The 27,711-nt window shown below is 39.7% G+C and overlaps 1 protein-coding gene across 1 annotated transcript; it reads right to left on the bottom strand.

Annotated features, from left to right (window-relative positions):
* Window positions 1–15,569: 15,569 nt before the first annotated feature.
* Window positions 15,570–17,207, bottom strand: LOC130732023 (probable indole-3-pyruvate monooxygenase YUCCA10). The gene is made up of 3 exons (XM_057584156.1): window positions 16,980–17,207; window positions 16,318–16,443; window positions 15,570–16,014 (listed from the first exon to the last, which is right to left on the bottom strand). The coding sequence occupies exons 1-3, from the start codon at window positions 17,190–17,192 to the stop codon at window positions 15,802–15,804; spliced, it is 552 nt and encodes a 183-aa protein (XP_057440139.1). The 5' UTR covers window positions 17,193–17,207; the 3' UTR covers window positions 15,570–15,801.
* Between the last annotated feature and the right edge of the window lie 10,504 nt (window positions 17,208–27,711).

Here is a 27,711-nt window from a genome sequence, read left to right as displayed (position 1 = left end):
AGAAAGTGGGTACCTAAGGACAAGATTATCTATGTTGCAGATATCCTTGATAGCTCCACTGAAACACCAATCATGGTATCTGGACAGTGGATGCTCGCGTCACATGACGGGAGAAAAGCGTATGTTCCGAGAGCTGAAACTTAAGCCTGGAGGCGAAGTTGGCTTCGGAGGAAATGAAAAGGGTAAAATTGTTGGTACTGGTACTATTTGTGTAGATAGTAGTCCATGCATTGATAATGTTTTATTGGTAGACGGCTTAACACATAACTTATTGTCTATAAGTCAATTAGCTGACAAGGGTTATGATGTTATATTCAATCAAAAGTCCTGCCGGGCTGTAAGTCAGATCGATGGCTCTGTTCTGTTTAACAGCAAGAGGAAGAACAACATTTATAAGATCAGATTATCTGAGTTGGAGGCTCAGAATGTGAAGTGCCTTCTGTCTGTTAATGAAGAGCAGTGGGTATGGCATAGACGGTTAGGGCATGCCAGTATGAGAAAGATTTCTCAGCTGAGCAAGCTAAACCTTGTCAGGGGCTTACCCAATCTGAAGTTCGCTTCAGACGCTCTTTGTGAAGCATGTCAGAAAGGCAAATTCACAAAAGTCCCTTTCAAGGCAAAGAATGTTGTCTCAACCTCAAGGCCGTTGGAACTTCTGCATATCGACCTTTTTGGACCAGTGAAAACTGAGTCTATAGGTGGCAAGAGATATGGGATGGTTATCGTTGATGACTATAGCCGCTGGACATGGGTAAAATTTCTAACCCGCAAGGATGAGTCTCATGCTGTGTTCTCTACCTTCATTGCTCAAGTGCAAAACGAGAAGGCTTGTAGGATTGTGCGTGTCAGAAGTGAGCATGGTGGAGAGTTTGAGAATGACAAGTTTGAGAGTCTGTTTGATTCCTATGGAATTGCACATGATTTCTCTTGTCCCAGAACTCCTCAACAAAATGGTGTTGTTGAGAGGAAGAACAGAACTCTTCAGGAGATGGCTAGAACCATGCTCCAAGAAACTGGCATGGCTAAGCACTTTTGGGCAGAGGCAGTAAATACAGCATGTTACATTCAGAACAGAATCTCTGTGAGACCAATTCTGAATAAGACTCCTTATGAATTGTGGAAGAACATAAAACCCAACATTTCTTATTTTCATCCTTTTGGCTGTGTTTGTTATGTTCTCAATACTAAGGATAGATTGCATAAATTTGATGCTAAGTCTTCTAAGTGTCTTTTACTTGGTTATTCTGATAGATCTAAAGGTTTTAGATTTTATAATACTGATGCTAAGACTATTGAAGAATCTATTCATGTTAGATTTGATGATAAGCTTGACTCTGACCAGTCAAAGCTAGTTGAAAAGTTTGCAGATTTAAGCATTAATGTTTCTGACAAAGGCAAAGCTCCAGAGGAAGTTGAGCCAGAGGAAGATGAACCAGAGGAAGAAGCTGGTCCCTCTAACTCACAAACTCTGAAGAAGAGCAGAATCACTGCAGCTCACCCTAAGGAATTGATTCTGGGCAACAAAGACGAACCAGTCAGAACCAGATCTGCCTTCAGACCCTCTGAAGAGACCTTGCTGAGTCTGAAAGGATTGGTGTCCTTAATTGAACCCAAGTCCATAGATGAAGCTCTTCAGGACAAGGATTGGATTCTGGCCATGGAAGAAGAATTGAATCAATTTTCCAAGAACGATGTTTGGAGCTTAGTGAAGAAGCCTGAGAGTGTCCATGTTATTGGAACGAAATGGGTATTCAGAAACAAGCTGAATGAGAAAGGAGATGTAGTCAGAAATAAGGCAAGGCTAGTTGCTCAAGGCTACAGCCAGCAGGAAGGAATAGACTACACTGAAACATTTGCTCCGGTAGCAAGACTGGAGGCAATCAGACTGTTGATCTCCATCTCAGTAAATCACAACATAGTTCTACATCAGATGGACGTAAAGAGTGCCTTCCTAAATGGTTATATCTCAGAGGAAGTCTATGTTCATCAACCCCCAGGTTTTGAAGATGAAAAGAAACCAGACCATGTGTTCAAATTGAAGAAATCACTCTACGGTCTGAAGCAAGCTCCCAGAGCATGGTATGAGAGACTTAGCTCATTCCTTCTGGAGAATGAGTTTGTAAGGGGTAAAGTAGATACAACTCTTTTTTGCAAGACTGATAAAGATGATATCTTAATTGTGCAAATTTATGTTGATGATATTATATTTGGTTCTGCTAATCAATCTCTATGCAAAGAATTTTCTGAGATGATGCAGGCTGAATTTGAGATGAGTATGATGGGAGAATTAAAGTACTTTCTGGGAATACAAGTTGATCAAACACCAGAAGGAACATATATCCATCAGAGCAAGTACACTAAAGAACTTCTGAAGAAGTTCAATATGCTGGAATCTACAGTGGCCAAGACTCCAATGCATCCAACATGCATTCTGGAGAAAGAAGATAAAAGTGGTAAAGTATGTCAGAAGCTCTATCGTGGAATGATAGGTTCACTTCTATACTTAACTGCATCTAGGCCAGACATATTATTTAGTGTTCACTTATGTGCTCGTTTCCAATCAGATCCAAGGGAAACCCACTTAACTGCTGTTAAGAGGATCTTAAGGTATCTGAAAGGCACCACTAACCTTGGCTTGATGTTTAAGAAAACATCAGAGTATAAGCTTTCAGGTTATTGTGATGCTGATTATGCTGGAGATAGAACAGAGAGAAAAAGTACTTCCGGAAATTGTCAATTTCTGGGAGGCAATCTAGTCTCATGGGCAAGCAAGAGGCAATCAACCATTGCACTATCAACTGCAGAGGCAGAATATATCTCAGCAGCAATATGCAGCACTCAGATGCTCTGGATGAAACATCAGCTGGAGGATTATCAGATCCTTGAGAGCAATATCCCAATTTATTGTGATAACACTGCTGCAATCTCGTTGAGCAAGAATCCTATCTTGCATTCAAGGGCAAAGCACATTGAGGTAAAGTATCACTTCATTAGAGATTTTGTGCAGAAGGGCGTACTTCTTCTGAAGTTTGTTGATACTGACCATCAATGGGCAGATATCTTTACAAAGCCCTTAGCTGAAGATAGATTTAATTTTATTCTGAAAAATCTAAACATGGACTTTTGTCCAGAGTGAAGATGGATCAGAACCTCTGACTATGATACTTCTTGATCAGAAGATGTCTAGTCCAGAAGGTAACTCAATCAGAGTGTGTGTGCCCACTGGTACTGACTCTGAAGCTGAGACAACAACACGTGTGTCAGAATTTCTGATGCATAATTCCTTGTGCCCGTGTGACAGTCTGTTATGATTGCGTGTAGATATGCTTATCTCCTGTGTGTGATTGTGTATTTTACTATCTATCTTTAATTTTCAACCGTTGATCTTAAAGTGCTTTTTGAATCAACAACGGTTATTTGATAAAACCCACTATACACACACGTTCTCGTTCACTTCCGGTTTTCACTCTCGCACTCTCTGCTTTTCAAAACCGCCTCTTTCTTGATTTCTCTCTCGATCTCTCTTCATCCTTCAAACTTCATCTTCTACCTCAAACCTTCAACCTCTTCAAAATGGTGAGACAAACCAGAAGATCTGCTGCAGATGCACCTCAGTTCCCTCACATGGTAGTCGGTTTGGCAACGGGTCAAAGGGGCTCTGAGAACCCGGCACAAGAACAAGTTCAAGTTCAAGAGCAGATTGTTCCAATTGCAGAACGGGGCTGTGCCGTTCACTGCGTATTTGCTCCTGAGGAACTCCAAGTCCTAGCAGAATGGAGATTCGACCTCGATAACTTGGCTGCCAATGGGTTTGATCTTCGTCTTGAAGTCCAAGCTCAAGGTTGGGGAAACTACTTCAACCGACTTCAAGGACCGGTGTATGAGAAGTTGGTCAAGGAATTCTGGAAGCACGCAGACTGCGATGACACTCAGGTGGTCTCTCACATTCTTGGCAGGAAGATCATTATCACTGAGAAGTCATTCGTGAATCTGCTAGGTGCAGATACTGCTTATGGGTATCGGTTCCAACTGACGGAATCCAAGCTGAAACCCAGCACCAAAGACAAAGTCAACAAGGCCCTGTACACCACCTTCAAACCGGGCAAGACGAGTTACAAGGTGATGGATCTTCATCCCAAACTCAGGATCTGGCACAAGATCCTGCTCAACTGCATCAATCAGAGACCGAAGGGCAGTTCTCCAGACTACATCAACTTCAACCAGAAGGCGATGTTGTTCTTCATCCAAGATCAGAAGAAGATCTGCCTTCCCTACTTCCTGTTCTCCTACCTGAAGGAATGCATCAGGAAGTCTCGCACCACCGCCTCCATCAAGTCTGCAATCAAATATATCCCTTTTGGGAGGCTGCTCTCAGACTTTCTCATTGAAAGCAACTTGGTGCAAGATTTGATCAATGCTGGTTGCACAGAGGATTTGAGCACAATTGTCAGTGATGTCTTCACTGCAAACTCCTTGAAGAAGATGGGCTTAATCCAGAAGAAGATTGCTCCTGCTCGTGAAGACACATCCTCTGAGATCAGAAGCAGAAGGATGCCTCTGAATGACTACCCTCTGTGGACACAAGCAGACCATCCTGAAGCCATCAGATGCTATGTTGAAGACCTCAGGGCTCAAGGTTTCGAAATTGACCTTGATGATTTCGTCAGCAGACTACCGCCAGCTCCAGAGTTTCCTTCTCCTCCCAAGAGGAAAGCTCAGAGGAAGATGGTTCTGGACGAATCTTCTGAGGAATCTGATGTCCCTCCGGTCAAGAAGACGAAGAGAAAGCCTGATGATGGTGATGATGATGATAGTGAGGATGGTCCTCCCCAGAAGAAGAAGAAGAAGAAAGTCAGAATCGTGGTGAAGCCTACTCGGGTGGAACCAGCTGCTGCAGTGGTCAGAAGGACTGAACCTCCTGCCAGAGTGACTCGATCATCAGCACATTCAAGTAAGCCTGCACTTGCTTCTGATGATGATTTGAATTTATTTGATGCACTTCCTATTTCTGCCTTGCTCCAACACTCCTCAAATCCCCTCACTCCTATTCCTGAATCCCAGCCAGCCGCACAAACCACCTCTCCACCACATTCCCCAAGATCCTCTTTCTTTCAACCTTCTCCTACTGAAGCACCACTCTGGAATTTGCTTCAGAACCCAACCTCTAGGTCAGAAGATCCAACCTCTCTCCTTACCATTCCATACGACCCATTATCTTCTGAACCAATCGTCCAAGACCAACCTGAGCCCAACCAAACAGAACCACAACCCAGAACGTCTGATCACTCTGCTCCCAGAGCATCAGAACGTCCTGCTGCCAGAACCACGGATACAGACTCATCAACAGCCTTCACACCTGTATCCTTCCCAATCAATGTTATTGACTCTCCTCCCTCCAATACCTCTGAATCAATTAGAAAATTCATGTAGGTTAGAAAAGAAAAGGTATCTGCCTTGGAAGAGTATTACCTTACCTGTCCAAGCCCTAGGAGATATCCTAGCCCTAGACCTGAACGTCTAGTTGACCCAGATGAACCTATCTTGGCTAATCCTATCCAAGAGGCAGACCCCTTAGTTCAACAAGCTCACCCTGTCCCTGACCAACATGAGCCTATTCAACCAGACCCTGAACCTGCACAATCAGTGTCTAACCAATCCTCGGTTAGATCACCTCACCCTCTGGTTGAAACTTCAGACCCTCACCTTGGAACCTCTGAACCCAATGCTCCCATGATTAACATTGGTTCTCCACAAGGTGCCTCTGAAGCTCATAGCAGCAATCACCCAGCCTCTCCTGAACCCAACCTCCCATCCTCTTCAAAGGCCTTCTTCCTCAGCTCTTCTAGTGCTACGTTGTATGCTGCCATTTTTTCTTACTGAAAATTATTCGAGGTGTGAAGCTTACCTTTCTCTCCAACGCTTTTTATAGGCTTCACTTTCTCTCTGAAAGTTAATGCTCTTACAGTTTCTCGAGGTTAAGTTCTTGGTAACTGACCCTTCTATTTACTCACTTGACCGGTTGTAAACGTTCATCCCTTGCATTAACTCTTCTATTTATTTTCGCCTAACTCTGATTCTTACATCGTTTTCATTTAAACTTAGACCTTCTCTAAGGGGGAGTACCTTGTACTTCAAGCTAAGTTTTTCACACCCCAAGCTTTTTGCTTATGACAAAAAGGGGGAGTAAACCCAGTTTTTGATGTGTAAGATGTGTTAGTGTGATTTATTTTTCTTTTGGAGAATTTAAGAGTTCCACCTTCATGACCATAGATGTGTCACTGGGCAAATACAAGGAATACATTTCACTTCTTCTGAAGTGATTCTAAGTTGACTCTGATACCCAAGACTCTGATACCTTGTCCATGACTCTGATCACTTATGCGCTCTGATTATTCGTTTTTCATCTATGTCATAAGTTTTTCACTCTGAACTCTTACATCATTTAGCTCAAAATCTAGACTTTACTAACGTTTTCATCAAGTATTAGATTCAGGGGGAGCTAAGCTCAGAATCAAGCAGTGACTTGAATTCAGAATGAGCAAGATAAACTATTCACATCAGGATAAGTCTTATTCTATATCTCTAAACTCTGAGTGAATTCAGTTTAATGTTTAAGAATTGTTCATCAAAAATCTTAGTTTTGTCATCATCAAAAAGGGGGAGATTGTAAGATCAAGTTTTGATCTAGTAGTACAACTCTATGTTTTGATGATTACAAGTTAACCTTTTGATATGAACAATTGTGGTACTCTAACGTGTTTTTCTGAGTGTGCTATTTACAGGCTCTGACCTCAACTCAATCTCACACAAATCAGAAGCACTGTGCATAAAGGGTAACCCAAGCAACGCTTTCGCATTCACCATGTTCAGTATGAACAGTGGAAAAGCTTCAGAAGTTCTGAAGGTATACAAACTCTGATGTAGGACTCAGTCGCTAGAAGCTCTGAAGATCCAGAAGTTCTGATAACCAAGAAACACTGAAGGTTCAGATGTTCTGATGGTGTAGAAGACTCTGAAGATCCAGAAGCTGAATAGTGGAAACTCTGAAGTCCAGAAGCAAGAAACTCTGTAGGCCATGTTCTTCCCTCTGAGTTCAGAATCAGAAGATACAATGGTCAGAGGATCTGTGCTTTCCCTCTGACTCTGATCAACCGGCTTCACAAGTTCCAATATGAAGTATTCCCCTGATCAGAAGTCTCCTAGGTTAAAAGGTCAAGTCGCTATCCAAGTACAAAAGCAAGTGTACCTTCCTGACGACCTACCTAACGTTCTCAGCCACAGCAGAAGCTGGATTTTCCAGAACTGCCCTCCAACGGTAGCATTTCCCATGCAACGCTCAACCCTAATCCTTGGAGTATATATAGAGGCTGAAGATTGAAAGAAGCGGCTAAGAAACTAAGAAGAAAGAAATACACACGCGCAAGACATATTCAAAATATTCTAAGCTTTCTTTCATCTGAAATTCATTGTGTTTACTATTAGCTTTTTAGAAGCAAATCTCTTGTAAACAATTCTTTGATAAACAGTTTGTTTAGTTCCTTTAGGAGATCAAGGTTGATCGGATCCTAGAGAAGACTAAGAGAGTGAATCTTAGTGGTGATTCCTTTAGGAGATCAAGGTTGATCGGATCCTAGAGAAGACTAAGAGAGTGAATCTTAGTGTGAGCTAAGTCAGTGTAATTGTTAGTCACTTGTAGGTTTCAAGTGCAGTTGTAACTCTTACCTGATTAGTGGATTGCCTTCATTCTAAGAAGGAAGAAATCACCTTAACGGGTGGACTGGAGTAGCTTGAGTGATTTATCAAGTGAACCAGGATAAAATCCTTGTGTGCTTTTCTATCTCTTATCTTTAGCACCTAAGTTCTCGAAAGATTTGTCAAAATCTTTAAGGTGGAAGTTTTGTACTGAAAACGTTATTCAAACCCCCCCTTTCTACCGTTTTTCATACCTTCACTCTGATACCACAATGTAACACCCCGATTTCGGTGGCGTCACTTTAGTAACCAAAAGTAAACTTAATGCGGAAAAACGTGAATATATATATTTTTTTGATAATAACTAAGACAAGACTGAATTGAATAAAACCCGAATGCGAAAAGCAATAGAACTAATATACAATATATAAACAGCCCCCCCCGCTGTAAGAAGCAACCTCGTCACGAGTGAACCTCCAGTGACGGGTAATAGAAGAGTAGCGCTCGTAGGCAAAAGTACAAACCAAAAGAAAAGGTTAAGTGTCCGCAACACTATCCCTCAAAACGAGAATAAGCTGGCCCATCGACCTGAAACAAGACTTCCTAAGTCCAACCAACTCTCTGTGATTCCCGTAACGAAACCACACAAAAAGCTATAGGTGGGAAACTACCCTGTCCCCTAAGTAACAAATGAAGCAAGACTGTCAGAGCTAAAACTCTACTCCTACATTAATCCTAACTCGAGGAGCTCATACCAACACTCAAAACTATGTGCTAGCATGATCGTCGTCCGAATTCGAAATCCAGAACGACCTAGTCTACATACACCATCCGTCCTCCTCTCGCAATGCGCTCCTGTTCCAGCATCCCAACTCTAGTTTCCCCCGAAGGGTGAACCGTCGTGAACTAGTCCGCCAAAGACATCTGACAAAGGGCGTTTGTTCGCCAAAGCACACACAGAAGACGCGAGGGTCAACTCCAAAGAATTACATAAATAATAGCACCAATAGATATAGATAAGAGAATAGCCACTTAGGCTTATAGCTAGGGATAACATCCTAGGGTTGCATATTCCATAATGAACTTAACAGCAATAATAACAATTAACATGTTCCAAATAGGATTAACAAATAACAATCACACTCGACAACTAAATCAGTATGCATGAATGCAGGATGATTAGTCAAACAACGTCTCCGACTCTCACTCGACACGTCGCCACGTGTTCTAGGTAAAGTAAAGTCTCTAAAAGCTTACCCTAAGGTAAAGTCGATTCTGCGACAAAAGACACTTCTTCACATCAACATAGTAACTCATGATGATCTCCGGATCATCCGACTCATCTCAATCCGATGGTCACAACTGCTCCACAAGCAAAGAGTATCACATACTCGGAAACTACCGGTTTCCCGGACTTGTCCCCAGGATAGCCCAACAATTAGGCATGTCAAGTCGATCCAACCCCTTGGGTTGAACATACGGACTCGCACACGCAACTCCCACAATTAGGCATGTCGAGTCGATCCAACCCCTTGGGTTGAACATACGGACTCGCACACGCAACAAATGACAACGCCAAGTCGGTTCACTCAAAAGAGTCGAACATACGGACATTGCGCGTGTCCAATGACTATCGCCGAATCGATCCAATCCATCGGATTGAACATACGGATCCGCGCGAGTCGAAAGGTTATCGCTGAATCGATCCAATCCCTCGGATTGAACATACGGATTCACGTGAGGTAAAATGGCAATCGCTGAATCGATCCAATCCCTCTGATTGAACATACGGACTCACGCGTGCCTGAGTGACTACCGCCGAATCGATCCAATCCATCGGATTGAATATACGGATTCGCGCGTGTCGAAAAGTTGTCGCTGAATCGATCCAATCCCTCGGATTGAACATACGGATTCACGCGAGGTAAAATGGCCATCGCTGAATCGATCCAATCCCTCTGATTGAACATACGGACTCACGCGTGCCTGAGTGACTACCGCCGAATCGATCCAATCCATCGGATTGAATATACGGATTCGCGCGTGTCAACAATTATTGCCGAATCGGCCCAACCCGTCGGGTTTGGACATACGGATTCGCGCCGCAAAGTCGAAGATACACCCAACAACATAGCTGCTCCAACAGCACAACCACAATAGCTGCTCCAACAGCACAACAACAAACGCTGCTCCAACAGCACCACAACATCTACATACTCGAAGCCCCTCATCTTTCTCAATACTGGGATCCGACGACACTTCTCGTTTTCCAATACTATGATTTGCATCCAAAGCTTCCTTCCGAGATTATTACCATTACTTAAAGATTTAGAGGTTGTTTAATGTCTTATGAGTTTTCTTTACAAAATAATTATCCTTTTAGTCTTATCGCGAATCCTATAAGTTCTCGGGATCTCCTAATCCCCAAATGACTCCAGAGAATGTCTCGATCCATACAACACCACAACAAGGCCCGAATCTCATTCGTCCTTTCAAGCTTTCTCAAAACTCTCAAAATAAAATCGGCATGACCTGCCCGCTTTTCTCACCGTTCAGAAACTCAGATTCCAGTACAGAGCATATTCAATTCATCACAATCAACAACATGTCATATATCGATAAATCGCATCATAAACACTTAGCACTTAGCATATAAAGCATGCACCACACATCCTAGATTACCCACATAGAACATAGCATGTAAGACAATCTCAAAAACATTCAGTAGATGAATCATCTACATTGTCAGCCGAAGCCTCAGAAAACATTTTCCAATCACACACAATCCAGTGCATAAACAATAAACAATGTAGAAAACATCGACCCTAAGCATTAACTAGAGATTCAGTGAGAAGCCCTCACCTGTAGATTCTCCAGGACGATCTCCTAACACTTGTTCACAATCAAAGGCTTGCTCCTCTGGGAATTCCTCAAAATCACCTCGAAGCCTTGAAGCAGCAACTGATTGATCAAAGATCAAGCAAGGATTGAACAAAATCTTCTTCTCCTTCTTCCTTGGTGAACTCGCGGCTTTGAGGAGAGAAAATGGAGGAAAATTTGAGTTTTTCTTCCTTTATTTGCTATATATAAAGGTTGGAAATTCGCGGGAAAATGAAAGTTTCGCGAATCTGATTTTTCTGGCTTCATTCTCCATGAATTCTAAGATAGGTTTTGGCGAAAGAATTCCAAAACTAAAATGAGGTCTCCTTGTATTTTTAGTGACTAATGCATAATCGGTATAAAACTATTTTACACGATAAGTTGCTTTTTGCATCGAATGTCGGAATAGAAAACTTCCTTCTGAAGAAAGATTGAAATCATCAAGAGAAATGGGTGTACGCGTGTAGAATCTTCATTTGAAGCTCTGAATAGAAAAAGTCTTCATTGTCGAGAAATTCTAGGGTTTTGAAATACCAGGGATTCGGTTTCGGCAAACTTCCGATGATTGGAATCGGACGTTCGTAGATCCTAGAGTTTCGCCTCGAAATGATGGTGATATATGGAAAAAGAGAAGTTCTAACATTTCTCTGAAGATTTTTGGAATTAACTTCCGTCGTGCCTAAAAGTGAAAATTAGCTATATACTAGGGTTTCTGACCTAGGTTTAAGCGTATAACGATCGTGCTATAACTTTTATCGACTTCGATACGATCCTTTGACTTTTCCTGAACTTTCTCCTTCATAAATTTATTTCATTTGGTAAACTCTTGTTCAGGTTTCCTTTCACGATACATCAAGCCTAATCGTAAATGGAAATCTCTTCCACTTATTCTAAGCTTAAAAACTTGGGTCTTACATTTCCTCTGCCCTGTCTCATCTCCCACTTCTGACCTAGAGTTTAGTGGCCTCCACGCCACCTCTACATGGCGACAACCCCCCCCCCCCACCCTTTGATCTTCTTTCCCCCCCTTTCCTCTGATCTAGTTTTGAGATCCAGCGATCCAGTTGTCTACAGTTTCAAGTCCTCTGGACTCCTTAGATCTGGTTTCCTCATATCTCATTTTGGCCCTCTGGCTTCCAATACGGTGACTGTGGCCGTCCTCTGCCACCCATTGCCTTGCTCGATGTGCCCTGTTCGTCGTTCCTACTTGGTTCGTGAGTTTGTTTGACCTCACTGTCATATGCACCACCAAGAGCTCTCCAGACTCCTTTCTTCGTCGAGGCTCTCTTCTGCTCCTTGGTGTCATGGATTGTTGTCTTGGGTGTGGTGGTTTTGGGGTTTTTGTTGAGGTTTGGTTGTTTCTGTAGAGTTTCAGGTTTTCGATCATGGGGCTTTTGACGGTGGCTGGATGTTTGTGACGGTTGAGCATGTAGATTGAAGCTTTCGGTGGTGGTCGTTGATGATTGGTTGGTGTGGGTTTATTGTTTCTACTGCACAACGCGATAGTGGCGTGTCTTGGTCTGCTGAGTGGGTATGTCAAGGGCATTGAGGCTACGGTTCCCTTCCGGCCTCAACGCTTTCTTCTTGACGGCGTTGTTGCGGTAGTTGTTGTAAAAACCTGAAATAAATAACTAGATTATTTATCTATTTTCGTTATATTAAATGATTGGGTGTTTATATTCTATGTTATTCTCCTGACTCGAACCCTATGGCGAGTCATGAATATTATTTATATGATAACTAAGTTCAGAGTATGTTTAAGGATGACACTATAGTCATTTTGAGTGATAACACGAGTCATATTCGCACCCGACTAAGGTCGAGAGTGTTCGAAAAAGGCTATATCCGCTCCTAGAGCGCCGTTTAAGAGAATTTTAGAATTGAAGGGAGAATAAAAACCTCTAAGTAATTTTCCCATGACCAGTATTCTTATACAAAACCCTGGATTGTACGCACGTTAGGTTTTGCTTCCCAGAAGTCCGTTGAAACTAGGCTTTAACTTCTTGGAGATTTTAATTAAGACCCTGAATGAAGAGTTTTTCTATTCAGAGCTTCTAACGAAGTTTCCATCCGCGTAACCTCATTTCTTTTTGACGATTGCAACCATTCTTGAGAATGAAGTTTCTTCGTCCGACGTCGACGGCAAATATTAGTTTTTCAGCGTAAATCGACCAACACTGTCTTTGAAACGTTTTCTTCAATTAAATGAGCCTCGATTTGAGTTTCGACATTTTGTCACCGAATACTCAATTTTTATCAGCAGATGAAAGTACCAAAACGAACGGAACAGCAAAATCTCGATTTTTCGGATTTTCCCCTAACCTATAAAAAGGGAAAAAAAATGAGAAATTATCTCATTTTCCCCAAGAGTGGCCGAGGATCAAGAGAGAGAGCTTTTCTTCCAATTCTTGCCCGATCGTCCTGATTTCGGAAGATACGCGTAGGTGCAGAGGTAAGGATGCTTAATCTTACTTCTGTTTCTTCTTTTTGTCGGATTTTCTCATGTCTTTCTGTGCTCAAAGTTTTGAGCTTTATGCAAAATGTCTGATAGCTTCGATTTTTATTTCAAGATACCTTCCCTGCTAACCCAACATGCTATATTCACCGTCGATGCGCTCGAATTTTCACCGAGTCTCCGTACATCTGAAATTCTGAGCCGAAACCCATTTTTACTCAGACTTTGCTTTTTGATTCAAAAATTATAGATCTTGCTTAGTGCCTTTGAGATTAGTTGTTGCTAAATGCCTTGTTAATCGTTATTCAAAATCTATTTCGAAAAATATCGACTTTGAGTTTTTAGTCATTAAATCTTGACCAAAATACGCCCAATTCACAGTTTAAGTTCTTAAAATTTTATGAGAGTTTCCCTGCCCTAGATATCACCTGAGATTGTCTAGGAATTTTATTAGATCGAAGAAAAAGTTTGAGAAACCCTATTTTTGGCTATGGCCGAACCGTTTTGGAGTTGTACTGTGTCCAAAAATAATTTTTATGTTTGTATGGCCTGAGCTATAGCGTAGCTTTTTCAGTTGTCAAAATTTTGGCTTCGATTTCGTTTCATTTCGATTTCTGTAGCTCGAGTTATGCGCGTTTTAGCGAACATAGGTCATGTTGTCCTTTTGTACCTAGATGTCGAACTCTAAAGCATTGTTAAAAAATTCTTTGTTTACATTTGAAGTGTTTTTTTGGTATTTGCTAAACCATTCACTCATTTCCTTGTTAGAATGAATGAGTTTGTACAGTGGAATCTATAAAAAAAAAATGAAGTACTTGCGAGGAAGTCATTCACGGTTGAATCCAAGCCAATTGCATCCTCATCAAATTTTTGAGTTGAAAGAGATTAGCCATACCTACTAAAAACACTAATCATATTTGGTTGCTCACTTTCCCTTCTTAGCAATTAAATATGTTCCTATTTACCATATGCAACTTTCTTTAGATGAAAGAACACCTCCATGCTTTTGCATGCGTATTTGCGCTAAAATTCACCTCATTCCATGATAAATGAGTGATTGATCGTATCAATCATCAATCAATCACTCAAAAATTGTGTTCGACCGAGATGTTTTCGGAGACGGCAATCCAATCACGATTTGTGATTCATCACACCTTATTGTGGCACATGATTTGTGTTCCGAGGGTGGTGGTGGCGCAGGTTTCAATCTGTATACCTAACTTATAAGCAAAATAAGTAAAGTAAGCATTACTTTATGAGTGATGATCTTGTTTCTCGAACCGAGAAGAGGTAATCTGGTTTTCCATTAGGGGCAACTCCAAGGATGGTACATTAGTTTATGAATTTGTGTTTTGGTTTTGGCTTTTCATGGATCATGATGAATTTTTTTATTATGTGGAATATTTTAGTTAAAACGTTGCAAGCGTTAGCTTTAGCTTTTTAGATTTACATCATGTATTAAAGGGAATTAAATTACACTTGATTATTTTATAGTAACAGTTTTCTTTTCCAACCAATTATTTTACTAACAGGTTTTGTGATTTTAGTGGGTGTTGAAGGTTAAAGAAGATAAAACAACACTTGATAAAATGTTGATAAAACGTTCACAAATGGTATAAGATGACACATAGGATAAAATGCTGAGGTGGGAACTTTGGCAAAGAGTGAAAATGTGAGGTGTCAGTATCACATTTCGCGCTTCACAATTCCTATATCCTAATAGATTTCTCTCTTTATATTACTTTGTATTAATGAGCGTGTAGGGAATGTCAGAATGATGTACAAGAATTACATTTAAATTGGGTTATAGGGAGGTAATAAGGGCTACAATAAAGATAACTAAGAATATATATATATATATATATATATATATATATATATATATATATATATATATATATGAAGCAATCAAATCATATTAATTTTTTAATTAGCAGGTTCTGCTCCTAGTTATAGCACGACCTTACACTACAAGAAATAAGTCATTTACTAATGGTTTATTACCATCACCACAAATTTGTCAGTAATTGACAGATTTATATATGATATGTCGTAAGAAAAATCTTGTTTTCCGTAATAAAACTATTTTACCGACAGTCTAAATCGTCAGTAAGTTGTTTCTTGTGGTGGGAAACCTTTGCAAGAAACATTACTGACCGTTAAATCTATCAGTACATGAAAGGTAAAATGGAGGGGGAACTTATTGAAGGCTATCACAATTTGTATAGTCACTGTGTTATTGAACGTTCTAACCGCTCAACAACAACCACATTCGAACAATTTAAGCCGTTGGTAAACCGACCAAAATTAGCATTAACAGATATGTCCAATTTACTGACGGTCAAAACTGTTGGTTTTCTCTGTAGCTTACCAATAGAGTACCAATAGAGTATAGGAGGTGCTCTGACTCTCACACAATATTTTTGGAACTCAAAAACTAACTTCAAAACCTTTTATATAATATGGCATGTACACCAATCCACAGATAATTAACTGGTAACTAGAAATTAAGAAGATCTAAGTAATAGATATAGAAGCATAAAACATTCATTGTCTATAATTAACACACAAAATTCTATATAACTTTTGATAAATTTTACATAAATTTTGGTACTCCTTTGTACCTTGGAATGGAATTAGTTTTGACCGATCAAAAACAAATATGGTGTTAATGTAACTAATTAACACCGATACTAATAATGATCATCCACATGAAGTCTCCCCTAGGAGAAAATGATAGTACTCGTATATCACACTGCAAACCCATTTATTTATTACTCGACTCCGGCAATATTGGCCATAGAACTAGGTACATTCCTTGCATTCATAGTCAAACTGATATGATTTGCTATTTCCTGAGCATCATAAGCAATACCTTCTAATCCCCTCTTTGAAAACCCAGCACAGTAGATGTTGTTTTCTCCTTTCCAATGTGATGGATATCTTGGTTTAGGCATTCCACTCTCATTGAACATCCCTTTGTAATCCTGCATATGGAAAGTGTTACTGAATAAAATGACAGAAATTTCACACACATTGACTAGTCTTAGGCACATTTAATTATTATTCGGATTTTCTATAGTTAGAGAAATCCTAAATTCACCAAAAAATTTGAGTCGCTTGATATATCAAAGATTGAGCGCCTCAAATTTTGAGCTTGTAACTGTCGTTTGATCAGTTCTTAGGATTTAGGATTATGTTAATGGCAAGGACACAAATCCTCAAGTAATCAACTTTTAGACCTGCTAGAGAAAAAATAATTGCGTTATAGTTTATATATTATTGTGCACCTTAAGCCATTTCAGCACATTGCTTTTGTATCCGGTGGCAAAGATTATAACGTCAAATTGACCAATTCGTCCATCCTCAAACTCAACCATCTTGTCATTTTTTATGCCTGTAATACCTGGGAACACCTGTATGAAAATGGTGATCATCAAATTAACAGTACCTATTTCAAGGACTTCATGAAAAGTTACAAATATGCATTAGCATAATTGGTACTGTGGTTGAAAACTCAAAAATTAGTTATAAAATTTTTGAATATATTTTTCGTCTTACAAGATCATATAATACTAATTTTTTGATTTTGGTTCCTCAATAAAATTCTTTGACACACATTCCCAAATTTTGAAAATACACGAGTTTCTAGGAATAACTAAAAATACTATTTCAAATCCTGAAAATTACTAAAAAAGGGTTCTTCTAAATTATTTTTTCTTTACGTATTGGTCCTTTGACTGACGTAAATTAAACATGCGTGTTTACAAAAATTGAAGATGTATTTTAAAGAAAAAGTTTGCAGGGAGGGAAACTAATAATTTTTGATTTTATAGGGACCAAAAATATATTTAATTCTAAAAAAACTAGAAATTATAGCTCATGAGTTGATATGTTTTTGACTCTGCATCCACCACCAATTCAAACACGCTAATTCATTATCTTTATTTACCTTTACTTTGCCTTTCTTAATCCTTGACACACAACCCACATCAATGGTAGGGGTACGACCCCCCTTGATTTTTAGAGCAAAAGGTCCTTCCTTTGGCCTGGTCAAGCCGTACTTGGTCATATCCCCATACACCAGCTTGCTCATGAGCACCATAAGCTTGTCAACCTTGTCAACTTCTATGTATTTCAGCAAAGACATTCCAATGAACACCATTTCTTTAGTGAAATAATGTACCTGATGAACATAAATATGCGATACACAACCCAGTTTGATATCTGCATTTGAGTCACAAAGTTCAACGATCAGATGATATTGGTGATGAAAGGAAACAACTTTGATAATGATACTTCCTACCAACCAACCATAACGATGAGAATTCAAAAGACATTACTCTTAACCTACTCATTTTTGAAAATAATATTTTTTTCTATACCTTAGATGGTTTAGCTACTAACACAAGACGAAACTGATGCATCACCCATTTTGTCTTTCTAGCTGAGGCTCCTTGCATCTCCCAGAAAATTAGAGTGTTTCTCTTTCCAATTACCTCGTTGTTTCGAGGGATAGGAACACATTTTCCTTTCTCCACAACCTTCCATTGGCCACTCCCTGCAACTCTCATGTCAAGGCTTTCAAGGTCACGACCCATGGTGTTGTAGAAGAAGCACTTCTGTTCATTGAAATTTTTTCCATCTAGATGTCGAACTCTAAAGCTTCAAAAGCTTCTTTCGATTTTGTTTAGTGTTATTGGATTGTATTGTTTCTTAGTGACAAAGAAATGATATTTTTCTTAAGGTTTGGAACGAGTTGAGCTGAGGAAAGAGGTTTCGGAACAAGTTGTGAGGTTTCACAACGGAGCAAGATGCATCGGGGAACTTGCTGAGCTCGGGAGTTTGACTTTGGATCGGACTGTGATATCGAGCTTGGAAGGAGAATAAAAGGTAAGGGTAATTCAGTATTAGAAGCTTCATTTGAGTCTTGCATGTTTAAATCGCACTGCTTGCGTTTGAGATGAAGGTGTTTAATTTGATTGACAATTGATTGAAATGTTAGCATGTTTCGATATGTGGTATAGTTGCTTATGTTGATTGTTCTGAGACTTGTGTCAAATGTTTTCTGAGGCTTGTTCCAAATGTTTCCTGAGGCTTCAGGCCATTGTTAAACAATAGAGACGTGTGTCGTCGTTTCCTGGGCTCCGGCCATTGGTTATTTTTTATACTCTGACTTAATTGTTGGATTGAGAATCGTTGATGTTTTGATGGTTGCTATGGTTGAAGTTAGGCTGGATCACATGCTAGGTATGTGCTGAGTAGCTAACTATATGTTGTGTTGATATTTGTACATATGCATTATTGGATTGTACTGTGTGGGCCTTGAGCCGTGGTGTGGGGCCTGTGTGGCGTACTGTGTGGGCCTTATGTCGTGGTGTGGGGCCTGTGGGGCCTTCGTGGCATATTGTGTGGCCTTCGAGGCTTTATTAAGTGACAGATCAGTGGTTTTCGTACCAGGTGACTTTCCGTCTTGCGTGACTCTTTTGATTTGACTCATCTTCGTAGTGACACATAGTTGTACTACAGGGAACTTATATTGGTTTTATTGATATCTGATTTGATTCTATATTGTTGAGGTTATTGTCATCTGACTTGATTCTATATTGTTGAAATTATTGTCATCTGATTTGATCCTAGATTGGTGAGGCTGTTGATACCTAATTTAAATCTATGTTATTATGTTGCTGATATCTGATTAAATTTATGTTGTTGATATCTGATTTAATTTTATGTTGTTGGATATATGTCGTCATCTATCTAGAATTAAGTTACTAGATTATGTGTCATGTTATGCACTTAAATTTGAATAGCATGTTTTTCTCTTTTATACGTGGTAATTGTATGAAGTTAACCATTTCTGTTTGTTACTTGTTGTTTGGGCGCTTAACGCTATTAGGTGATGAAAAACCCTCGATGAAGCTTGACCTCTATATGAGTCGGAGATGAGAACTTGAAGATTAGTGAAGGACTTGAAGAGTAGAGTCGGGTTTAAGGCTAGAGCCTTGAGTTATAGAGCTTACCGTTATTGGTTTAAGATTGCCTAATAATTATTAGGAATTTATATTTGAGTTTTCGGGTAGGTTCCGATGTTTTGATTTCCTGCGGTTCCCTGATGTGGAGATTGTACGGAGTATGTCAGATTTGTGGTATCATTTCATAATAGATTCCTTGTTGAGTTTGTTTCTATTTGTTAGGTTTGTATGCTTTCGTCCTTACCCTCGGGTACTTGCCTTGTTCAAGGTTGATGTAGATCTATTTGTAGTTGGGAGTACGCATAACATGTTTTAGAAACACTTTAAAGAAAAAAGATACTCGCTTTTATGAACTAGGTATGCGACTGAGTTGAGAGATTTTGGCTGTAGCAACTGAGTTTTTGTCCACTTTTGTTAGCTTGATTATTATACTCTATTGAGAGAGATATTTCTCAACTTCTTTTTTATATATATATATATATATGTTCAAAGAACTTTGAGTAGTCTAATTTATAAATGTTAGTAAAATTAACACGAGAGAGCAGCACAAGAACTAGCTATGACTTGAGTAACAGATTTAAAATAATTTCATATTATTTTATAGGCCTAAATATATCTATGGTCCTTGTAATATTGAGGTCCTTTGATTTAGGTATTTGTAATTGTTTTCTTAAAAAAGTCTTTAAAGGAAAAAAAATAGAGTGTTCTGATATCTCACGTCAACTTCCATTATAAAAAGACATGAGTCAACACATGGAAGTACATGCCATCCTTTATCGCAACGTTTAAACCGCTGGCAAAGATGAAACAAAAATGAAAATGACGATTTATTTGACAAAAGATTTACAGTAAAAATTGAAATTCTAGTTCCCTTAGAACAATGTCGTACGGGATGTCAGGACAATCGATTATGACAACAATCACACAGTATCAGTAAAAGTTAAACACAAAAGTAACAAGACACAAGAATTGTTAACCCAGTTCAGTGAAACTTCGCCTACGTTTGGAGGGCTAAACCCAAAGAAAGGAAATCCACTATCTCAAGATTCAAAAACTACAGACACACATGAACACAACCAGTTCATTGTTTTTCCTAATCTACTGAGTGTATTTCTACTTAGTATCTCAACCTAAGTATGAGAGCCCCTCTCACTTTCTCTCAATCACTGCCACAGTGATTGGTGAAAACAAATAACAAAAGTGTCTGAACAATCAAACTCAACACAGAACTGAAACTTGCTTTATCAAATCAGGGAGCAAGAACAGTTCACAAATAACAAGAACAAAGCACAACTCACAATCCTAAAACACTTGATCTTCAATCTTAGCTCTGATCACTTCATGTTTTAGGTCTTTATTCTATTTATACTTCAACAGAGGCGGCACTAGGGTTAGCTGGGCTGAAGAACAGAATTGATCCACACAACTTCTAACGCAATCTTCAAAAAAATGATTTACTTAACAACCGAGTATAAGATAGAAACAAATCTTCAATCATAGATTTGTTTCAACAATAAACAACCCGCAAAGAACTCCCTTTAATTAGTTACTTGAACCTCAAGTAACAACAACCAAATCTTTAACAGATAACAGAAGGGACCCACAACGCGTGCCAACTAGTGAATGAATGTCCTGGCTTTACAGAATCAGATGTCAGGACATCTGCTTCGACAGCAAGTTGTTTTTAGCAAAATGCATGACAACAAAAGGAACAACAATCTCCCCCTTTGTCAAATTTTTCCTAAAAACAACTTCATAACCAGAGAGGGAAAAAACACACAGAATCAGCAGCGGAACAGAACAAAAACAACACTCCCCCTCAAAACAATGCTTCTTCATATGCAGACATAGAGAAACTCCCCCTCAAATGAAGCATCCAACAAAACACATATAAACTGCTTGAAGTACATAAATCATAACCATAGCAGCACATAATTATTAACTTCCAAGTTAGACAAGCACACCAGCAGAACTTGAACAAACATAGCATTGTCACACTGTCTTGACATAAACCTGCTAACTAATAGAAACCAGAAGCAGAAACAGAAAACAAAACACAGTCTTCAACATGAATCTTCTAACTAATGTCTTCAACATGAATCTTCTAACTAATGTCTTCAACATGGATCTGCTAACTACTCCCCCTTTTTAGCATAAATTTGGCAAAGGTTGTAAGTGAAATAAAGCCAACTGACAAACAAAAGAGGACTAAAACTACAATTTAAGATTCAGATGAAGACTCCTCTTCCTCAGATCCTTCCTCCTCTGCAGCATCACTTCTAGACTCACCTGAAGGTGTGAAAAACGACTAGAAGGGGGGGTTGAATAGAGTTTTGAATATAAAAACTTTCCCCTTAAGATTTAAAGTAAATCTTTTCGGTTTATCTGAGATAGATGGTGCAGCGGATAAAGATAGAGAGAAGAGAGAAGCACACAAGTATTTTATCCTGGTTCACTTGATAAATCCCTCAAGTTAATCCAGTCCACCCGTTAAGGTAATTTATTCCTTCTTAGAATGAAGGCAATCCACTAGTCAGATAATTGTTACAATTGCACTTGAAACCTACAAGTGACTAACAATACACTGACTTTGCTCACACTAAGATTCACTCTCTTAGTCTTCTCTAGGATCCGATCAATCTTGATCTCCTAAAGGAATCACCACTGAGATTCACTCTCTTAGTCTTCTTAAGGATACTGACCTACCCGGTCCCTTAAGGAAAATCAAACAACTGTTTGAGGTTGGTGTTTACAAAGGTTTGCTTCTAAATAAGCTGAGTGTAAACCAAATAAGAACAGATGAAGAAAGTAGAGGCTTGAATCTTTTCTTGTATTGCAGCACTTGGTTTCTCTCCCTTAGCTTTCTTCTTTTCTTCAGCCTTTTATAGTCCAAGGTGCAAAGGATATTTCTGTTGAGAGAATATGACCGTTGGAGGGCATTTCTTGAACTTCCAGAACCTGCTGTGGCTGAACCTTGGTAGGTAGGCTTTTCAGAATAGTACACTGGTCTTGTACTTCTTGATAGAAACATTTGCCTTTAACCAATGACTTCTGATCAGAGGAATGCTTCGTGTTGGAACTTGTGAAGCTTGGTGATCAGAGTCAGAGGGAAGCTTGGATCCTCTGATCTTCGTAACTTCTGCTTCTGGACCTTCAGAGCTTCTGGACCTTCAGAGCCTCTGGTCCTCAGATCTTCTGATCCTCAGATCTTCTGCTTCTGGACCTTCAGAGCTTCTGGACCTTCAGAGCCTCTGGTCCTCAGATCCTCTGATCCTCAGATCCTCTGATCTTCTGATCCTCTGATCCTCAGATCCTCTGATCTTCAGATCCTCTGATCCTCAGATCCTCTGATCTTCTGATCTTCAGAACCTCTGATCCTCAGATCCTCTGATCTTCAGATCCTCTGATGAATATATCTTCTGGTGTCAGAATCAGAACCTGTTTGTCAAAACACTCAAGACAAACATTAGAGTATCATAGTTGTTCATCCACAAATAAATACTTGTTATCATCAAAACATAGAGTTGTACCACATGACCAAATCTTGATCTTACATCACCCTCGTGACCTGCCTCCTCTTTAAGCTTAGCAATCAAAGTATCCACCTTCAGCTTCCTCTCAGTAACAACCTTGATAGACACCTGTCGCTCCTTTGAAAGATCCTCCAATTCAGCAATAACACTCTGAGTTCCAGAAGCAGACATTGAAACAAGAATTGATGTCCTGCGAGATGGCATATCAATGTCTAGGACTGGGGGTCCAGGAACAAGCGATGATCCTAAGTGATGGGGGTACCCTAGGAAAAGCCACATCATCCATTCTGAGTATATCAGGATGCTGCTTCAAGATGATAGCAGTCAAGAGTGAAGGAAAAGAAATAGGCAGCTTTACAGCACAAGTTTCTGCATGTTTCAAAGTTTGAGCAAACACCAAAGAGCCAAAATCAAAAGGCACCTCAGTCCCAATTCTGTAGATCAGTTTGGCTAAAATTGCAGAGACAGCAGAGGTATGATGAGAAGGGATCCAATTCACCACTCCTATCCTGTTCAGAATAGCATACTTCACACTCAATAACCCTGTAGATAAAAGCTTCTTAGAAGGCCACTCTTCACTTGTCCAGCAGTGAGTTCCTTGGCAACCTTGTCTGTGAGACCCAAGATTTTAAGCTTAAAATAAATTAGTGAATTCCTTATTAACGAATAAGTTCGATGTATCGTGAAGGGAAACCTGAACAAGAGTTTATTGGATGAAATAAATTTATGAAGGAGAAGGTTCAGGAAAAGTTCAAGGATTGTATCAAAACCGATAAGAGTTATAGCACGATTAATATTCGCCTAAGCCTAGGTCAAAGACACTAGTAAATAGCTAATTTACACTTTAGGACGCGATGGAAACTAATTCCAAAAATCTTCAGAGAAATGTTAGAATTTCTCTTATTCGTCTATAAACAAGTATTTCGATGCGAATCCCTGGAATGTACGAACGTCAAATTCCAATTCTCGGAAGTTTGCCGAAACGGAATCCCTGATAGTTCAAAAACCCTAAAATCGACGGACGATGAAGACTTTTTCTATTCGGAGCTTCAAATAAAGATTTCATCCGCGGATGCCCACTCTAATCGACGTTCCAAATCTTTCTTCAGAAGGAAGTTTCTGCATCCGAGGTCAATATCATAAAGTGCATAAAGTGCATTTTTAATGCCGGTAAGCATTAAAAACAAGCCTCGAAAACCAAAAATCATACTGATATTTCTTTGAAGAATTAGAAGATTCAGCGGGAAGAATATCGTGTCTAAAATACGTTGGAATCAGTAGGAAAAATCGGAATTGCGAAATTTTCATTTTTCCGCATTTTCCATTTCCTATATATAGTATGAAAAATGAAAAAAAAAAAACAAAAAAATACCAAAACACACACACACGGCCGAGAGCTCTTGGAGGAAAGGAGGAAAAGTGTTTTTTTTCCAATTCTTGACCGATCGTCGTTCCGTTCGTTGCTAATCGAAGACATCGAGGTATAGTTACTATCCCTCACTTCTGATCGCCAGATCTGTCGACTTTTTCTATGTTTTTCTGAGCTCAAAGTTTGGAGCTTTTTGTAAAATTGTCCAAATAGCTTGATTTCTCTGTCTAAACATCTTCCCTACGTGCCCAAGAGCACTTCTGTCGGATTAGTTTTTCCGTAATGTCGCCGGAATGCTGCCGGAATCGATTTCTGTGAGAAATACCCATTTTGGGCAAAGTTTCGTTCTTTAAGCTAAAAACTCACGACTTAGCTTAGCTTTAGTAGGATTAGTTGTTATAAATGTCGTTGGGATCGACCCCATCGAATTTGTTTTTCGAAATTCTGATTTTGAGTTTCTGAGCTAAAAATAATGACCAAAATACCCCTGCGACAGTTTTCGACCCGATAATTTTTCTGAGAGTTTCCCTGGCCTAGATATCGCCTAAGAATACCTAGGAATTGATTTAGATCGAAGAAAAAGTTCGAAAACCCTATTTTCTATAGCGGCCGAAACCTTTTTGCTTGGGTACCGTGTCCAAATATAATTTTTGAGTCTCTATGACCTGAGCCATTGCGTAGCTCTTTCAATTGTCGAAATTTTGGCGCCGGTTTTGTGTCATTCTGAGTTCTGTAGCTCGAGTTATGCACGTTTTAGCGAATAAAGTGTTTTTGTACAAAACTTGAATCGAGTCAAAACTCATCCATTCGGGGAAAGCCCTTCCATTCGTGCCTAAATGTTGTACTCTGAAGCTTCTTGAGCTTTGTCGAACGTTAGTTAGGATTGTTTCGACTGTATCGACTTAATTTGATTGATTTTTGATTTGTTTGCTCTAAGGTTTGTTTGTGGAAACCTTGGGATTGACTGAGCAAGCTTGTGAGCGAGACCTGCACCGCGAGACTAGAACAACTCGAGGTTAGGGCAACTTACTTACTAGCTATTTGTATTGTAGGCGTCGATAACTTCGACTTGAGTATTGCTTGATATTGAATATTGCTTGGATATTGTTTATCGCTTTGAATTGGAAAATGTTTTCTGGAGGCTTCGGCCGGGTGAACTTATATGAGAAGTGTGTCTCCGTTTTCTGAGAGGCTTCGGCCGTTTACTGGTTTCTGTCTTATCGCTTTCTAGTGGATATGACAAGGTTATGTTTACAGCACTGCCATATTGATTCATCGCTCGATAGAGCTTGATGTATTTGCGTTTATGATTAAATTGTGCTGACTATATTCGTGCATTTTGATGCCACTTTTGGAGTGTAGAATACACTTACCTTCGTCATAACAAGGACGGGTTTGTTTTGGGAACGTTTGTTAGGTCGGACCAAGGTTCGAACCTTCATTGTTCTAGGGGATCTAGTGTTTTCTCGGGGAGTTGTTTGGGTTTGATGGAAACTTTGAACTTATAGAGTTTTGGACTGAAAATAATCATAATCTGTTTTATGTAAATAAATCCATAATATATTTATTAAGAATATAATGTTTTTAATTAATGACGATGATTCAACGGAAAAGACTTAGGAATGAAAGTGAGTTGGAAAACGGGAATGGGTCGGTGATCCTAGCTTTGGGAACTTTATTTTGAAAGGTGTTGGAAATGAAAAACTGAACTTTGGAATTAACGACATAATGGACTAATTCACGATGGAACATTTTACCTAATAAGAGAACTATTGTTTTAAGGGAACTCATTTTATGGGGAAGAATTTGAAGACGGGCTTTAGCCAAGGGTCTGGGCGTTAGTAAGGTACCTAGTAGAGTACACTTGGCACAACAGGTAGTGACGGTCAGCCGTGTAGAGTTGTATCGTGCCTGTTGATGTCTGGCGTAGCAAGCAGAATGGTTAAACCCGTGGGGTCACAACCGACTTGACTATAGCCTAGGTTTCTCGTTGTAGATGCCTTTGGTCAATGAACCAATTTTACCTGTGAGGACGAATCGTTGTTTAGCTAACCATATTGCACCCATGCATACACGCGATGAAGTGCCAAGTGGAGTACTTCGGTATAGCAGGAAGCAACGATCAGCCGTGTAGAGTTGAATCAGTCCTGACTATACCTGGCACAACAGGAGGTAACGATCATCCATGTAGAGTTGTATCGTGCCTGTTGATGTCCGGCATAGCAAGCAGAAATGGTCGAACCATGTAGAGTTGGATCGTCTTGACTATAGCCAAAGGTGATAAGCGACGCCCGAGCAGAAATGGTTAAACACGAGGCCAGTGTTACGACCGTCTCGAGGTGCCCAGCCTTTAAGTGGCAATACCATTGGTTTGTCCCGTCGCCAAGCAGAGTGACGTTATTCGGGTTTGTGTCAGCATATTCTGCATTGGCACACCATGCATCTTATTATGATTACCGTTGTATGACATATCATGCACTCTAACTATAATTGTTGAGACTTGATGATTTGATGTTGATAAACATCGTTATGTGTTTTGATGATTGAATTGTGTAAGAGATTTGATAACATGTCATGTATATACCTTAGGGTAGGCAACGCATAACTTATATGTATATATACAACATATATATACCCCCTTTATCGCATGTTGGTTGTATATCTATTGTATTCTGTAAGTTGACCCTAGCGCCTTGGCTTTGTTTGTATGTTTGTGTTTGGGCGGTCGACCTGCTGCCAGGCGTCCGTCAGCCGATTCGTGATGACTCGTCACTCGAGGAGGACCAGGAGCGTAATGACTATTACTGAAGCTTTCGACGAGGACTCGGACTTCAGGCCTGATCGAGGAAGGGTCGATGAAAGTAGTGTGGGATATGGGTGGTTAGAGTCTTTGAGTTGGTTGTTAGAGTCATAGCTCTGATTGTCATTCCTTATTTTGGGGCAGGGCAGGTCCCCGACTATTAGCTTTTCGTGTGATTCCCTTCCATGAGGATCACAGGGAGTTTGTCGGACGTAGAAAGTCTTTTGAGGCCGTTTTGGGCCGACTTACTTTCGTTGGAGGATTGTATTCAGAATACTTGACCTTTTGTTTTAGCTTGTACATAATTGCCCACGGGCACTACCTTTCCGTCACTGGAGGTCACTCGTGACGATGTTTTTAGTTGCAGCGAGGGCTGTGCTTGTATTGTATATTAATCGCTGTTAATCGCGATTGGGTTGAGTCTTTATTTCGACAAGTCTTTTTATTTAAACAAAACGAAAAAAAATACCTGCTTTTCGGCTTTATTTTATTTTGAGTTACTAAAGTGACGCCACCGAAATCGGGGTGTTACATTGTGGTATCAGAGCTTGTCGAGTCTTTCGGGAGTCTTTGGGGAATAGGTCTTCTGTGCTAGGTTGTGTGACTCTGCAAAGAGTAAAAATTGATTGTCTGCCAAGCGATTTTTCGCTTAGAATTGATTGAAGTTATTGCTTAATCATATTGTATAGTTATGGAAAAGCTATCTTATGATTAGTACTAACTGTTGGTTTAACTAAACCGAACGATGATAACCTTCTAACCATTCTTTCTCATTTCAGTATAATATATTCCATTACTCTCGTAGCGTGTGCAAGCACACCTATCTTACTTATACTGTTTGAGCTTTGACCTTATAGTTATTACGCCTATTAATACCTTATTTGACCGTAGCTCGTATTTTAGCTATAGAAGTACACGAGGTTTAAGATAACACGTTAAGCCTAGAAAGTAGTCTTGCACCGATGCGTTTAACAAGAAGCTAGAAGCTGAAGGATGAATCTCAGAGA

The sequence above is a fragment of the Lotus japonicus genome, chromosome 1 (genome assembly GCF_012489685.1).
Source record: "Lotus japonicus ecotype B-129 chromosome 1, LjGifu_v1.2".
Taxonomy (NCBI): Eukaryota; Viridiplantae; Streptophyta; class Magnoliopsida; order Fabales; family Fabaceae; genus Lotus; species Lotus japonicus.
This window is presented reverse-complemented; position numbering and strand designations above follow the sequence as displayed.

What these genes read in the sequence shown, in the direction of transcription:
- LOC130732023 (XM_057584156.1), bottom strand. Translation starts at nt 17,192, where the DNA reads ATGGTGTTCATTGGAATGTCTTTGCTGAAATACATAGAAGTTGACAAG. An exon ending in TTAAGAAAGGCAAAGTAAAG is followed by an intron (nt 16,444 to 16,979) that starts GTAAATAAAGAT and finishes ATTTTCATACAG; the next exon opens with GTGTTCCCAGGTATTACAGG. An exon ending in ATGTGCTGAAATGGCTTAAG is followed by an intron (nt 16,015 to 16,317) that starts GTGCACAATAAT and finishes TTCCATATGCAG; the next exon opens with GATTACAAAGGGATGTTCAA.